Below are 15663 nucleotides of genomic sequence, written 5' to 3' on the forward strand. Positions count from 1 at the left end.
GGGCAAGGGTCTTAACCCCAATTGCCTCACCAAAAAACAAACAAACAAACGAACAAAACACACACAATACACACACACACACACACACACACACACACACACACACACACGCAAAGAAAAAATTAATCTATGGAACCAAATAGTGTTTCCAGGATTTTTGCTTTCCCTTTTTTACAGTGAAATAATTTTAGGATCAAGTGAACTAATATCTGTAAAGCACTTTGCAAAACTTAAAGCACATGCTAGCTATTATTAAATGGTATGGGGATTGGATTACCTCTGCCATTGGTTCTACCTATAAGATATTTTGTCTCTTGAGTAATTGTAGTAACTCAGATGTTTTTGTCAAAAATGGCGTTTGATTTTTCTAAGATTTTATACTGATATTGCATCCAAATAACAGATGTATGTAGACATGAGACTTGAACTTTTATGTAACAGACAGAAATATATAAACTATAATTTGAACTTTCTTCAACCAAGTTTATAAATTTTTTTGCCAGTTATTTTATCAGGATTTATGATTTATAATCAGTATTACAGTAGAGTTTTGATTCAAAAGAACTGTATTTCCTTACCAACTGTAAATGAAATATATAACTAATTGTAGCTCTCCAACTTCTTTCTTGAGAAAACTTCCTGGCCTTTCAAAATGCTTGTTAAGTCTTCCTAAATAACTTCCGGGTAAATTGCAGTAGTCTAAAATAACCTTTTAAAAAGTTTCCTACTAAAATGTGAGGTAAATGGGCAGACTTAATTCTGCGTAGTTCTTTCTCTTCCAAATGTTTTGTTTAGATAGCTGTTACTGAGATTTAGTTTTGCTCCAGTACATTGCGGAATATATCCAAATGGGTTCATGAATTTGAATTCTTCATTTACAGTTGGCAATTACTTTGAACTCCTGACTTAGTGCCACAGCTGCTTTATAACAAATCATGTTTTGGTGAGTCTGTTAAGTGCTTGGTAAGGCTTACAACTTCAAAGTGAACCAGCAAGATCATCAAGCCCAAAGAAGCTTTGTTCATAAATTATTTATTTAATATTTTAAATTGGAGCACTTTTCATATTTGTCCTGGGTCAGAAGTACAAACAATTAATACTTGAATCTAAGCAAAACTTATATACTAATGGTACTTAAGAAGTAAAACCAAACTGATTTAAATCTGACATAGAAAAAAATTTTTTTTACCAGCTTATTAGAACTTTGATTGGATATTTCTACTATTATTCGAGTCATCTAGATACAGTATACTATATCTTAAGGAAATAAAAACCAATTGACTATTTAATATTAAAGTGTACCAAATTATTTCTTTTAGGCTCCAAACTTATGGAGCTTTTTGCCTAGCTCACTTAATACATAAAGAAACAATCTTGGGGGCAGCTATGTGGCACAGGTGATGAGGCACCGGCCCTGGATTCAGGAGGACCTGAGTTCAGATCCGGCCTCAGACACTTGACACTTGCTGGCTGTGTGATCCTGGGCAGGTCACTTGACCCCGAAAAAAAAAAGAAAAAGAAACAATCTTGTATTGCTCCACAGAAGGCAAGTTTATGAAGTTGCAGTTGGCAAAAAACAGTTAAAATAAGTAGTTCAGAGATAAAGGATACCATTCACTTACCTGGAACCCATCCTGCCTGCTTTTCTCAAGTCTATTTGGGAATCTCAGACTAGGAGGGGACTTCAGAGACTAGGCTAACCTATACCTGAATCAAAATCCCCTCTGCAGTAAGTACCTTTGTGGTTTGAGGTAAAATAGTCATTGGAAAATCATTGCTTAGGTTTATAGTACAGTCCCTACCAATGAAAATTTTGATGGGATTCTCAATCAAAGAATACCCTGAGTTGAAAGGGATTTTAGAGGTCATTGGTCCAATCCCCTTTCCTCTGTTTGCACCAAAGCAAAGTCGAAATCTTCTCGACAATAGCCCTTACGGTAGTGATACGGCTTTTACTTGAACTTCCCCAGTGCTGAAGAATTTTGAGATCTTATTTGGAAGTTTTTAAAAATGATGATCTGAAAGCATTCTTCTTGTAATTTCTTTCTATACTTTGGTTTAAAGGTCAGTCTTATGATTCTAACTGGTCTTCTTCATCATGGTTCTGCAGATATTTGAAACATAGCCTCTTCCATCTCTCAACCTACTTTCATCTTATTGCTGCCTTCTCTCACACTCATGAAGAGAAATAGTCAATATTTGTTGCTCCATTGCTATTAAATATCCTAAATGGGAGAACTGATTGTCATGGACTACTAAAATATACTGTATTAGAAATAAATCAGGACTGTTTTAGTGTAGGGGTAAAGACTGGAAAGGAAAGGATCCCAACCTAAAAACCCAAGGGAAAGGTATTTGGGTTTGTTTTTTTTCTTAATTCTCACCTTTTTCTCCTCTTTGTTTCTCTTCTAAGTTAAAATTTGGAGGAGGAATATTCTAGACATCATTTAAAAATATTGAAAAAAGAAGAAACATGAAAAAATGTTGAATGCAAGGGTGTATTGATCTTTTCTTTTTGGTCCATTGTGGATAATAACCCAAATTCATTAGCAAATATCAGAAAAAGCGTTTTTCTAACGCCTTTAAATTAACCCATATTGTCTGACTCTTCTACCCTTACCTACTGCCCTCGCTATTATTAACAGGAAGTATAGTCTTATGGGAGTCAGGATTCCGGTCTCCTCTGCTGACTCAATCTGTGAGTGTGGGTAAGTCTTAAAATCTATCTGTGTCATGGTATGGCCGTCTGTATTATTTGTATGATAGCTTTCAGTTTGTATGTCTCTCTGGCTGCCTCTCCTCATATCATCATTTGCTCACTTCTGATATCCCATTCTCCTTTCTGTTATGCTGTTCATTGGGCGGCAGAAAAGGAAAGAAAAGAATGGAGTGGGGAAATTTCCACTTTTATTAGTTCATGAAATTTTTATTGAAATGTGCACTAATAATGTTAGTATCAAATATTTACATCACAGGTCTTCTAGTGAATGTTAAACGTACATGCCAACTCTCTGTACCTAGGTGGGCAAATTTCTATTTTTTAAAAGAAAAAGTAGTGACCCAGTTAATGTTCTTTTTATAAATTATCTAATTTAGAATATATGTATGGAATTATGCAGTCACTTCCTATTTATCATTTTCAAAGGTTGGCAGGTATGTGTTAGTGTTTGTGTAGTAGTGTCAGTTGATCAGGAAAAAAAAGACACCCGTGGCTTATTATTTTAGTTCGAAATATTCATGCCTTTTAACTGTTGATACTATTGTTTTCAGAATAAACTACAACTAGTTTGTTGTGTTTTCATCAGTTCCAACTTGAAAATAAAGTTTTGATTGACACCAAAATAAAAGCAAAAGACTTAATTCATATATTCCCTTTGTTGTGATTTGTTAGGAAGATGCAGGTTTGTTAGCAGTACTTAGCTATTGATTTCCATTTCACATGTGGAAAACAAACAATACTTTATCTCAAACCTCATTTATTATAAAGTTTCAGTTCTATACTAGTAACTAGTTGGCCAAACTGTCATAATTTCATAGAACCACACAATTTTAAGATGATAGGAACTTCAGCTGTCCTCTCTTTCAACCACTTCTTTGAAGATAAGGAAACAAATTCAGGAAAAGTAACAATGTAATAGTGGCAGCATCAGGACCAGAACTTAATTTTCCTTATTTACATTCCAGTGTGGTTTTTAAAAATCATATAAATGTTTGCTATGTCATGTTAGTCACTGATCTGATTATCTCAGAAGTCCTCAAAAGTCACATTTAAAATATATATGTGTGTATATTTGTGTATTTGATTCACTTCAGTAAACAATTGTTAATCACCTCCTATGAGCAAGGCATTATGCCAGGTACTGAGATGAAACAGGACAGAGTCCTTGTTATAAATGAATTTATCATCTAGTAGAAAATACTTTGAAATTTTCTCACAGGATCTATGAATATTTTAAAATGCAGTTTCCAGTCATAACTAGAAAAAATACTCAGAGTTAATTCTTACAGTTACTTCAGCTGTACTCCTATCTTATTTTAGTCTTTTCAACATGAGTATTATTCAGAGGTTCATGGGGAAACAATATTTGTAACCTAGTATTTCTTCTTATAACCATTTCTTTAAAGATGTCAGCTGACACGTGAAATGTCTGTTTCTTGCACATCACTCCTAAACCATTTGAATATAGTAACTTATCTGATGAGAGCTGATAGAGCAAATGAAGTAGGCACTGATTTCCCATGAAGTTTGTCTTCACCGTTGGTACTGCCAGTTCCCACAATCCTAGCATTCCCTGGGCATCACTCAGTGTCTACAAGGAACAATTTTCAAATCTTAAAGCATGTGAAAAGACAAACAGGCCAAAACTCAGAAATCTCTAGGGATTATGACCTCTGAAACAGACTACATTCTGACATTTTCACAGGCTACTTGAATGAATTCCAGCAGGGTTATTCCATTTGGTAAACTACTAAATGAACCCTCTGTCATCAAGAGCCAATTTATAGATTTTTCTAGCTTATTGTGTGTTTGTTATGAAGGGATTACAGTGGTTGACATAATCAGTGAGACTGTTTTAAGGCTTTTTGATGTACATTTATGATAAGTATTATGCTAACAATTTTGGTATTTTAAAATGATAAGAAAGTTATTTGTCTTACTTAAAGAGATTTCTTGTTGCTAATTCTGAATTTTAATTTTGTTCCCTGGAAATATATTGTGTAAGTAAACACATTTCTAGCTGAAAAGTCTTCAACTATTGACCCAGTGCTTTAACTAGGTAATTGTTTATTCAAAAGACATCATTTAGAATAAAAATGTCTTAAAACTAGGCTTAATGTGTTTTCCATTTATTATTTTTTAATGTCCTTTGGAGTACATGTAAAAGCAAAAACAATCCAGTGCTTTTTTAGAGTCCTCTTGTAAAGGATCTTATATGATTTCAGTTATTTTAAATAATTGGGGTTTTTTAAATGTATAGACTAACACTGGTAATCTATGGATTATTCCATTAATAGGCTCCTTAAAGTGATTTATTTACACATTTAACATTTCTATAAAAAGAAAGCCAGTTCTAAAAATAGCTCAATGGAAGGAAATTCAAGAGATTTGGGGCCTGAACAGCTTTGGGAATTTGGTAATTAGGGTTTGTTTCTTTTTATTTCTAGGCTTACTATTTATGATACTAATGGTTCAGAAATATCTGAAAAGTGTTACCACTGGAAGTCAATTCACATGAGTGTAACCCATGTGAAATTCAAAAGGCAGCAAAGCTTCCCATCTTAGAAGGGCCAGGTTTGTTGGTGGGTCTGTGAAATATTTTTCCTTTCTTTCATTATTCTTTCTCCCAGAACTAATATTTGGAATTTATCCCAGAAGTTCTCAGACTCTTTTGGGTTTGGGCCAGAACCTTCACCAGAGCAGATTACTCTAAGGAAAAGAGATGAAGCTCTTAATGTAGATGTTTCTGAGTCATACACAGTCACTACCTGTGTAGTATGGGATAGCAGATAATATTCCAACCTAAGGTTTAGTTTATGTGCAGGGGCATTAACTGACTTGTCTGAAGCAGTGGCAGGATTTGAACCCAGTCCTCCTGATTCCAGATCCCATTTTCTTTTCATTCTACACTAATATATGTAAAAACTGTGTAATAATTCTTTATTATCTCTTCATTGTCTCAGATGCTATTGTGCATAAGTGTGAGTTATATACTTAACCGGGAACATTATTGGTACCACTTATAGGAAGTATAGGTAGGTAGAGGTACTCTCCATATTGTCAGTTGAGTGACAAATTTCTGTCATTAAAAACATTTGGAGCTTCAGTTAGTTTTCTAAAGGTACCCCAGAGATCTACATTGTTTTCCTGAGAAAAATCTCTTTTTCCTTCTGGTAGCTTTTTTTCCATAAGTAACCATGTTAACTGGGTTACTCCCTAGTTATTGTTATTATTTTCCTCCAACAAATAAAAGGAGGAAGTAGGAAAGGCTTTTTCTTTGTCAAAGTACTCTCTCTCTCTGTCTTTTTCCTCCCCTTCCCTCTCTCTTGTCCCTCTTTCATTCAATGAGAAGTAGAAATGAAATAAGAATTGCTTTATAAAATTGGAATTTGTTTTTTAAAATTAGGTACATGTTCATATATAATCTATAGATTGCTTTGTAACGATTGGAATGACGCCACCTGCTGGAGACTTACTGTAGAAGAATTCTGCCCATGAAGCGAAGGTCTTTGAGGGCAAGACCAGGAGTTAGGAAGTGACGCGGGCTAGTGGGAGGAGGAAGGAAGAGACTGGCGCTCTGGGAGGGCTCTTTCCTTCCTCCTCCCACTAGCCCGCGTCACTTCCTGACTCCTGGTCTTGCCCTCAAAGACCTTTGCTTCATGGGCTGAATTCTTCTACAGTAAGTCTCCAAGCCTTGCTGCTTACTTCTACATTTCTGTAAAATATATACCCTTCCATGGCAAAAGAAGCGGAGTCTTGAACTATGTTGATGATTGTCATTCTTATTCGGCTTAAGTTTTTCTTCTTTAACCCCTCTATATTGTCTGTCAGTCTTTTCACCATACAAATGCTTTATAAGATTACTAATTAAAGACAAAAGCAGGTTAGCAAAATTATGAACAAAACGAGCATATCTGGAATTTAAAGGGTTTTCTAAGGTTGTCTCAGAAGTACAGCCAGGCTGGGGAAGGGCTGAGCCTGAAGCTGCAAATGCAGGTAGAGAAAATTGAGCATGAGCATTAGATCTCTGGACTTCCAAGGCTGGGGAAGCAATGGGCTTGGCCATGGGAGGAATAGAGGGTGGGGTTTGGAGAGGAGGGGAGGGACCAGAGCAATTTGAATCAGACTTGATTTTGAACTCAGGCCTGGATTCCTCTTCCCCCACTTTGCCTCCAGGTGCTAGGGGATTAAAAGCTTCAAGAGGGTGGGTCATTGCCTCCAGGCATGCAAAATTAAAGCAACAATTAGTGTTAGAACTGGGAAAAGCTGTGGGAATCTCTTCAGGTTTCTCTGTAAAAGCATGGTTGGGAGAGGGAGAGATATTTCCTTGTGTGAGTAAATTGCTGGCTCTTTTAACAAAAAGAAAAATAGAAAATCCACAAAAACAAAGCATTAACATGATCTTATCTCCCATTTGTCTGGTTAAACAGACTAAAATCAAAAATAGCATAATTAGGGAGTTTAAAAGGTCCATTGGAAAAAATTTAAAGGGAAAACACAGCCAGTAAGCCAGTATTTAGCAGTTAAAGGGAGAGGGTAGGGGAAATTTCTTACCCAACCAGAAGATCAGAAGAAGATTGAGGTTCAGCTTTCCTCTTCGTGGTCAGCCATCTGTTAAGGGGTAAAATTCTAGCTAAACTGTCTAAAATATCTAATGAGTGGTCGCCAATAAATTATAAGCTTTAGCAAGAGTTAGACTTTTCAGCATTTATTAAGGAGAATAAGAATTTGGTAAAGAGAGAGAAAAAGGCCTAGATTCCTATCTATTAAAGGGAGAGCGCATTTTTAGCTCCGCTCTCCACCAGAGTCCAAAGGAAAGAGCCCTCAGTCTGAGCGCCAGTCTCTTCCTTCCTCCTCCCACTAGCCCGCGTCACTTCCTGACTCCTGGTCTTGCCCTCAAAGACCTTCACTTCATGGGCAGAATTCTTCTACAGTAAGTCTCCAGCAGGTGGCGTCATTCCAATCGTTACAGCTTGCTGTCTTGGGGAGGGAGGAAGAAAGGGAGGGAAGGGAAAAAATTTGGAACTAGAAATCAGTAGGTGCTTAATAAATGCCTGTTCAGTTAGATTTAAAGCTGTTTTACTACAGTTTCATTTTATTATCCACCTTGCATAATAATGATAAAGATAACTGATCTCTTCATAGCACTTCAAGATTTATAAAGTGATAGTTGGTAGTATAAACATTATTTCTATTTTGCTGATGAGAAAACAGGTTCAGTGAGAGTTGATGACTTCCTCATGGCCATACAGCAAGTGAACATATCAGAGTTAAGATTACTAACTCAGATCTTTCCTCTTTGAATCCTGTCTATTATACCTGGGCCCTGTCTATCACACCATACCATGCCATACTATCCCTTATAGTACTGCTAAATATTTTCCTTAAGCATTTAAAAAATTATACCATTTCTGTTCATGGATACCCAACCATGATCTAAATTCTTCTGTCTGGTTAAGTCCTATAATCTCACCTCGTGAACCACATTTCCTACTACTTCTGAACACAAACCTTTTCTTATTAAGCCTCACTTCCTTGAAAACATACCATTTAATTAAACAAGGATGACAGGATAATGAAAAACATGAGAAATGTAATAATGTTTAAACATAGAAGGCCCAGATGTATCAGTTGACAGGTTTTTTGGACACTTGGAACTTGAAAAGGCTTAAGTATTTTTACTTCATATGTCATGGTTTTTTCTATATATTATCAATATTCCCTAGCATTCTAAAGACTTTTCAGATTAAAAAAGAAATAAAACATGTAGTTCTACTTATAAGGACCAGATACAACCAATGACACATATACTTAATAAATGCTTTATGCTTTTATTGCAAATAAGAGGAAATGCTTCTACATTTATTTCTGTTGGGTTCCTATTAGTCTATTTCCCTTGGATCATCAGTAGAATTCATCAAATGTTTATGAAACCTTGTGAATAATGCGTTTATGAAATAAAGGAAAATTATATCTTTTCATGTGCTATTTTGCCAATTAAATATAGTTTTTCAGATTTTCAGAATATATAATTTAGTTGTCATATTATGCAATCTTTGTTTGCATCCTTACTGATAAAATGCCCAAGTGACTGTTTGGCATAGATTTTCTAACTAATTAGAAATATCCCATCTGACACATCCAATGATGAACTTTCACATAGTGAATTCAATGTTATAAATGATACAATTTCATTGTGTCAGGCAGTGAAAGAGTATTCCTCATCTGATTCCAGCAACTGTGAGTTCATCAGTCAACAGCTGACAGTCTAAAACATAATGAACTATACAGTTCTCATTAGATCCAAGTTCACAACAAAAGGTGAAGAGCCAGAGTGTCTGAAAAGTAAAGATTTATATTTCTTGCCAGTGGGCTACTGCTTCTCAAGCAGTATGAGGACACTTGTAACAGCTAAATACTATTACACTTTGATCTGTCCCTACAGTATATTCTACAGTCTTTGTCATGAAGAAATATCTGATTTCTTTTTGAATTTTATTTCATAGTGCAGTACTTAGAAACATTCAGAAATGTACAAATGTTGAGGACAAGTGAGTAACAGGCAATGCTAAGTGGTCTGTTACATTAGATGAATCAGAAAAGTTCATTGGTTGTATTGTGGCTCATGGTATTATTTGTATGAGAAATCTGCCCATAAAAAGTATGTGAAATAGCTCCTGTTAGTGTTCTTTGTTCAATGAAACTGTTCCATGTAATCTATTCCTAGATATAGGTACCTTTGCTCTGAGATGAAAACTAAAAGTAGGTTAAAACCTGTCTCTTTCACAACAGGTTTTGTCCAGCATTCTCACCATGGATTTTTTTTTTTTTTTGCTAAAGATTGTTAGGCATTTATTTCTGATGTATATATTGGTGGATGTATATATCATGGCCTTGTAAAGCAGGCTATATGTTTATTCAGTATTTGTGAAGCAAGTTAGACACAATTGGCCCAAAGTTTTGGTTGGCAGTTAGACCCTGAAAACAAATACGTGTTCAAAGGATTCCTTGGGAAAAGACAGTGCTGGAAGCAACAGTACCAGCATTCTTGCAGATGCTGTGAGAAGAATGAAAGTTGCGATGCAATCTGTGAAAATTATTTTACATTCATTCCTTGATATTTCCTCGAGACTTGCAAAGTAAGGTGCATTAGAGTTGGAACTATTTTACCTTAAAGAACTTCTAGTAGCAACAAAGACACACAAGTCACTGAATGAAAACTGGTTTTGAATTCTACAGAGAAGCCACTAGTGACCCTGACTTCATACCAGTGTAAGAGATCCAAATCTTTAGAGATAATGAGCAACCTTCTATCCAGCAGATTCTAGCAGAGAACAACCAAAAGCATAAGCTAGCCACTATTCTTATGTTACAAGAAGAATAAAGTTAAAATAGATATTTTTGACAATATGGCAAGATGTTACTGAAAACAGCAAGTAAGAGATAGTCTAAGCATGTCTACCCTATTCTAGATATGGCCCTTATCAATAGCTGGATAATATATTTTAAACTTTTTAATTCAAATAGCCATCGATAATATATCTAGAGGTGAATTAGTGGAGATTGTGTAAGAAATAAGACGTTAACAGCAATCATGGTCAAAAACACAGAAGTTCCTCCAGCCAAAATGTGCCACACTTATGACACTGCTGAATAATGGAACAGGACCACAGTTCTATGCTTCATTTGCAGAGAACCTATTTGTGTCAAATGGTATGCAGAATGTTATTCCCAAACAGTGATCATAAGAAGATATAAATGATAATAAATATTTTTCTCATCTCTGCAAATGCACTTTAAATGGAAATAATTATAAGCAGATATAATTTTAGTTTGAAAAAAAAATTTTTATCCTTTATTTTCTTTTTCTTACAGATTAAGAAAAATTAAGTCAGCTTGGTCCTTCAAAATATTGTTAAATTCTGTTCGTTCCAATATTAATTATTAATAGGCTTATGAGCCACATAGGACATTAAAGATAATCTAGTCCATTCCCCTCATAGGACAGATAAGGAAGGTCCAGGGCCTGATTTAAACCTGTCCATTCCATATGGGAGTGAGAATGTTCATTCAGATGTCTGTCTGTCACACAGGCACACATGCTTCAGACAAATAGCATTAGCATTTCAATTGTGTGTTAAGGACAGGAACTCACCACTGGGGATACAAAGACAAGGATGAAAAAAAATTTCCTTCCCACAAGGAGCTTATGTTATTCTGAGCAGATAGAACATAAATGTTAGTAAGGGTCAGTTCAAAGGCCACTCACTATATGCAAACTTTACTCATTTTCTCCTCACACTCAGTTATTGCTCTCTCATTCATGAAATTGTTTTGTATTTACACATTAGTATACATGTTTTGATAATCATGCTTCAATATAATTTGTTTCCTATGAGCATCTGGGGGACAGCACACTGTTTTTTAGAGAATCCTTCCATTTAGACTATGTACTGGACTGTTCCCATGACAGTGGCAAATACCTTTGGCAAGCTTGCCTTTTCTATATGCCTAACTTTGATATTTGACACATTAGGTGTTTGTCAGAAAAAAGATATCTTTATGATTTTAACATGAATAAGAGATCTTATTGGAAGAGAGGGATAAATAAATATGTATGTGTATGTATACATATATCTGTGTGTATATGTGTGTATATATTCTCTACCCATTGTATGTGCATTTTCTCATCTCTTCTTAAGGTCCAAATTTAGTTTTTTGTTTTTGTAGTTCTTAAGATTTATGTTATTGTAGTCATTCTGTCTGGTTTTCCTACTTCTGCTTACATCAATCACTGCATATCAGTTCATGTCTTCCCATGGGTTTGGGTTTTTTTTTTTTTGTATTCATATTCATTTTTTATACTGCAGTAATAATCTATTACATACATAAACCACAATTTGTTTAGCTCTTCCCCAGTAATGCGCATCTATTTTGTTTCTAGGTCTTTGTTAACTACAAAAAATGTTGTTATTAATATTTATATATTTATGGATCCTTTCTGTCCTTGACACCCTTGGAATATATGCCTAGCAGTAGGATCTCTAGTTTAAACAGTATGAACATTTCAGTCATTTTCTTAGCATGGTTCCAAATTGCTTTCAAGAAGGATTTGGCCATACTGCAGTTCTACTAGAAATTTATTAGTGTGTCTTTCCAAAATTTCCCCATCACTGGCTGTTTGCCTCTTTTGTTATCCTTATCGATTTGTATGGTTTGAGGTGAAACCACAAAACTGTCATTTCTTTTATTAGTAATTTGTAACTATTTTTCCTCATAATTTTCCTTTTTAAATGCTCTTCATTCATATACTTTGACCAATTATCTATTGAGGAATAGCTTTGAGTGTTATATTTGTGTTATTTATGTATCTTGGATATCAAATCCTTATCAGAGATATTTGATGCAAAATTTTTAGAATATGCAGAAACCCTTCTTTTTCTTGTTGCATTGATTTTGTTTATTAAAAAGCTTTTCAATTTCATGTGATTGTTTTTTTTGTTTTTTTTTTTTTAGTGAGGCAATTGGGGTTAAGTGACTTGCCCAGGGTCACACAGCTAGTAAGTGTTAAGTGTCTGAGGCCGGATTTGAACTCAGGTACTCCTGACTCCAGGGCTGGTGCTCTATCCACTGCGCCACCTAGCTGCCCCAATTTCATGTGATTGAAATGGCCTATCTTATCTTTTGTGAGAAGCATTGTGGCATAAGGACAAAGAGCTGGCTTTTAGACTAATTTAGAGCAACTTGGATTCAAGTCCTGTCTGGCCTTGTGACCCTGGTCAAATTATTTAACCTCTTAGAGCCCTCAGGGAATTGTCTAATACTATAAATTACTCTGAATTGGTAGAAGTTTCATGTTGGAAGAACCCTATAGCAAAAAAAAATCCTGCACCTGGGAAAAAAACCAAAACTTTTGTGATTGTTCCTATCCCTTGGCTAGTTAACTCAGTAGCTGTAGTGTTTGTTTTTGTTTTGGCAGGGCAATGAGAGTTACGTGACTTATCCAGGGTCACACAGCTACTAAGTGTCAAGTGTCTGAGGCCAGGTTTGAACTCAGGTCCTCCTGAATCCAGGGCTGGTGCTTTATCCATTGTGCCACCTAGCTGCCCCAGTAGCTATAGTTATGGAAAGTAGTTAATACTTGATGTTTCTTTTCTAGTTTTATCATGGTATAGTCTTTACTCTTCGGGTCATGTAACTATTTTTAGTTTATTGTGATATGCGGACTAAAACTGGACCTATGATTACATTAGTATAGTGTGTAATTTAAGATTCTAAATGTGAATTCTAATCTGTTCCCCCAGTTTGGGGAAAACTGACTAAAAATCACTGATAAAACGAGTTTAGGTTTTTAAGGGTTTATTGGAAAATAGAAAGAAAAAGATTGAGAACAGAATTCTAACAGCCTGGCATTCCTATCTTTCCTCAAATTTCCTGTGAAGTCCTCTGCCGCCACCACCATCAAGTCAGGAAGCCAAAAAGCCCCGCGCTCTCTGCGCAGGCTCCCTTTCCTCCTTCCTGTCTCCTCCCAGACCATAGGAGGCTCCTCAAGTTGATTGGCTGGTAGCCTTGATAGACAGCACCCATGAGCAAACGTCATTTCCTGATGCCAAGGAAAAGCCACAATGCCTCTGAGGCATTTTCCTCATGGTGGAGCTTTCCCACAGCAAGTCTCTAGTAGGTGGCGTCATTCCAATCCCTTCGTGGTCACCATCTGTTAAGGGGTAAAATTCTAGCTAAACTGTCTAAAATATCTAATGAGTGGTCGCCAATAAATTATAAGCTTTAGCAAGATTTAGACTTTTAAGCATTTATTAAGGAGAATGAGAGTTTGGTAAAGAGAGAGAAAAAGGCCTAGATTCCTATCTATTAAAGCGAGAGCACATTTCTAGCTCCATTCTCCACCAGAGTCCAAAGGAAAGACCGCGAGACTGAGCACCAGTCTCTTCCTTCCTCCTCCCACTAGTCCGCGTCACTTCCTGACGCCAAAGAAAAGACTCCTGGTCTTGCCCTCAAAGACCTTCACTTCATGGGCAGAACTCTTCTACAATAAGTCTCCAGCAGCTGGCGTTATTCCAATCGTTACAATAGTAAGAGGAAACTCCCTCTACCACTATGTCAGCACTTTCTCTGTAATTTCATAGTCTTCCAGAGTTACCTAGAGCAGGGTTTCATAAACTTTTCCCAGTCATGGCTCCTTTTCACCTGAGAAATTTTTACATCACCCCGGCTATATAGGTATATAAAATAGCTATACATAACCTCTTACTGTTGCCAGATATTTTGCAACTCCCATATTCCATATGGGGTTGCAACCCACACTTCAAGAAGCTAGGACCTAGAGTACCGAGAGAATAAATGACTTGCCCCGAGTTAAGCAGTCACTGTATCTGAGATGAAAATTGAACCCAGGCCTTCATGGTTTTTAAAAATTTTTTAAATTATTTTATTTGTAATTTACAGAATAAAACAAGCATTTCCATAACATAGTATGATTTTTTAAAGGTGATTGCGCATCAAATTGCAAATCTGTTCCCTACAAATTGCTATTTCTTTTAAATATATAGTAAAGTTATCATATAACTTTTTTTTCTTCCCTCCCTACAAACCCCTCCCCCCCAACAAGAAATGCCTATCATTACACACAAATATGTATATATATATATACTTCATGGCTCTTATAAAAGCATTTCATCCATTACATCAAGCTGCTTCTCTTACTGTATATATGATAAAATGTTGATCTAAGTTGAATTAGTCAAATTACTTTCCAGTTTTATAAAGATTATTTTGGCAGATGTGTAAAGGATAGAGCATAGAGGGAGAGACTAGAAGTAGGGAAACAAATTAGCAGGATGGCAAGAGTCAGGAAAGAGATGACGAAGGCTTGCATAAGGATAGTAGCCTTGTAAAAAGAGAGAAGAGGACAGATGGGAGATGTTTTATGGAAGTAGAATCAACATTTGGCAACTGATTGGATATAATGGACAGGTTGAGGAAGAATAGAGTCAAAGATACCTAGAGTTTTTGTATCTGGATAACTAAAAGAATAATCCTTAAGAGAAATAACTAAAGTTGAGTGAAACAGTAAGTTTAGGAGGAATGATTATGAATTACATTTTGGACAATTTTGTTTTTAGATGCTGTTGGAACATTTAAATGAATATGTTCAGGCAATTTACAGAGTGGCATTGTTTCTGAAGAGAGTATGTCATGCTTCTTCTCTCATTGTGTAGTTTGTGTTATTTGCCTCATCAAGGATGTTGTCTTTTCTCTCTTGAATATATAGTTTCATGAGTCATTTGTATAAAGATGAGAATTTAAACTATGGTGATTGGTGTGTTCCAAAGAGAGGAAGTGTAGAGAAGGAAGAAAATAACCTAGGAGAAAGCCCTGGGGTACATGTATATATGTATGTGTGTGTACATTTTAAAACTAAAAAAAAATTTTTTTTAAAGCAGAGACTTTAATATTTTGTTTTCAGTTTTGATTTGCCTCCTTTCCCTTGCCCCCTTCCCTGACCCAATGAGAACTCCAGAAAAACAAATGTTCCTACAAATATATTTAGTCATGAAAAACAAATTTCCACATTAGCTATGTAGGTCCCCACATCCCCCCCAAAAAAGCAAGAAAAAGAAAGAAAAAATACGCTTCATTCTGCACTCTGAGTTCATCTACTCTATGTGGAGGTGGATAGTATATATCATCATGAGTCTTTTGTGATTGTGTATACACACACACACACACACACACACACACACACACACAGGAAGAGTCAGGAAGGTAGAAGAGAACAGAAAAGCTGTCATGCTTGTTAGATTCATGTTATTGACCTCACAAAGAATGTTGTCCTCCTTTCCCCCTATGCAAACATTTGCCCAATCTAAAAACCTAGCTCAAATTCTACCTTCTCTGCAAAAGCCTTTAGTGATTGATTCAGCCTG

General features: G+C 35.8%; 1 protein-coding gene across 7 annotated transcripts in view; it reads left to right on the plus strand.

The window, feature by feature from the left end:
- MRTFB (myocardin related transcription factor B) overlaps positions 1-15663 on the plus strand; it is a 258398-nt gene that overhangs the window by 131938 nt on the left and 110797 nt on the right. For 5 of the 7 annotated variants that reach the window (XM_043996516.1, XM_043996573.1, XM_043996509.1 and 2 more), the window contains exon 4: positions 2646-2708. The exons of the other annotated variants lie outside the window; for them this stretch is intronic. In XM_043996516.1, the coding sequence (XP_043852451.1) occupies positions 2646-2708 (63 nt within the window). The remainder of the gene's footprint in view (positions 1-2645; positions 2709-15663) is intronic. 7 annotated transcript variants of the gene reach the window in all.

This window comes from Dromiciops gliroides, chromosome 1 (genome assembly GCF_019393635.1).
Source record: "Dromiciops gliroides isolate mDroGli1 chromosome 1, mDroGli1.pri, whole genome shotgun sequence".
NCBI classification, from domain to species: Eukaryota; Metazoa; Chordata; class Mammalia; order Microbiotheria; family Microbiotheriidae; genus Dromiciops; species Dromiciops gliroides.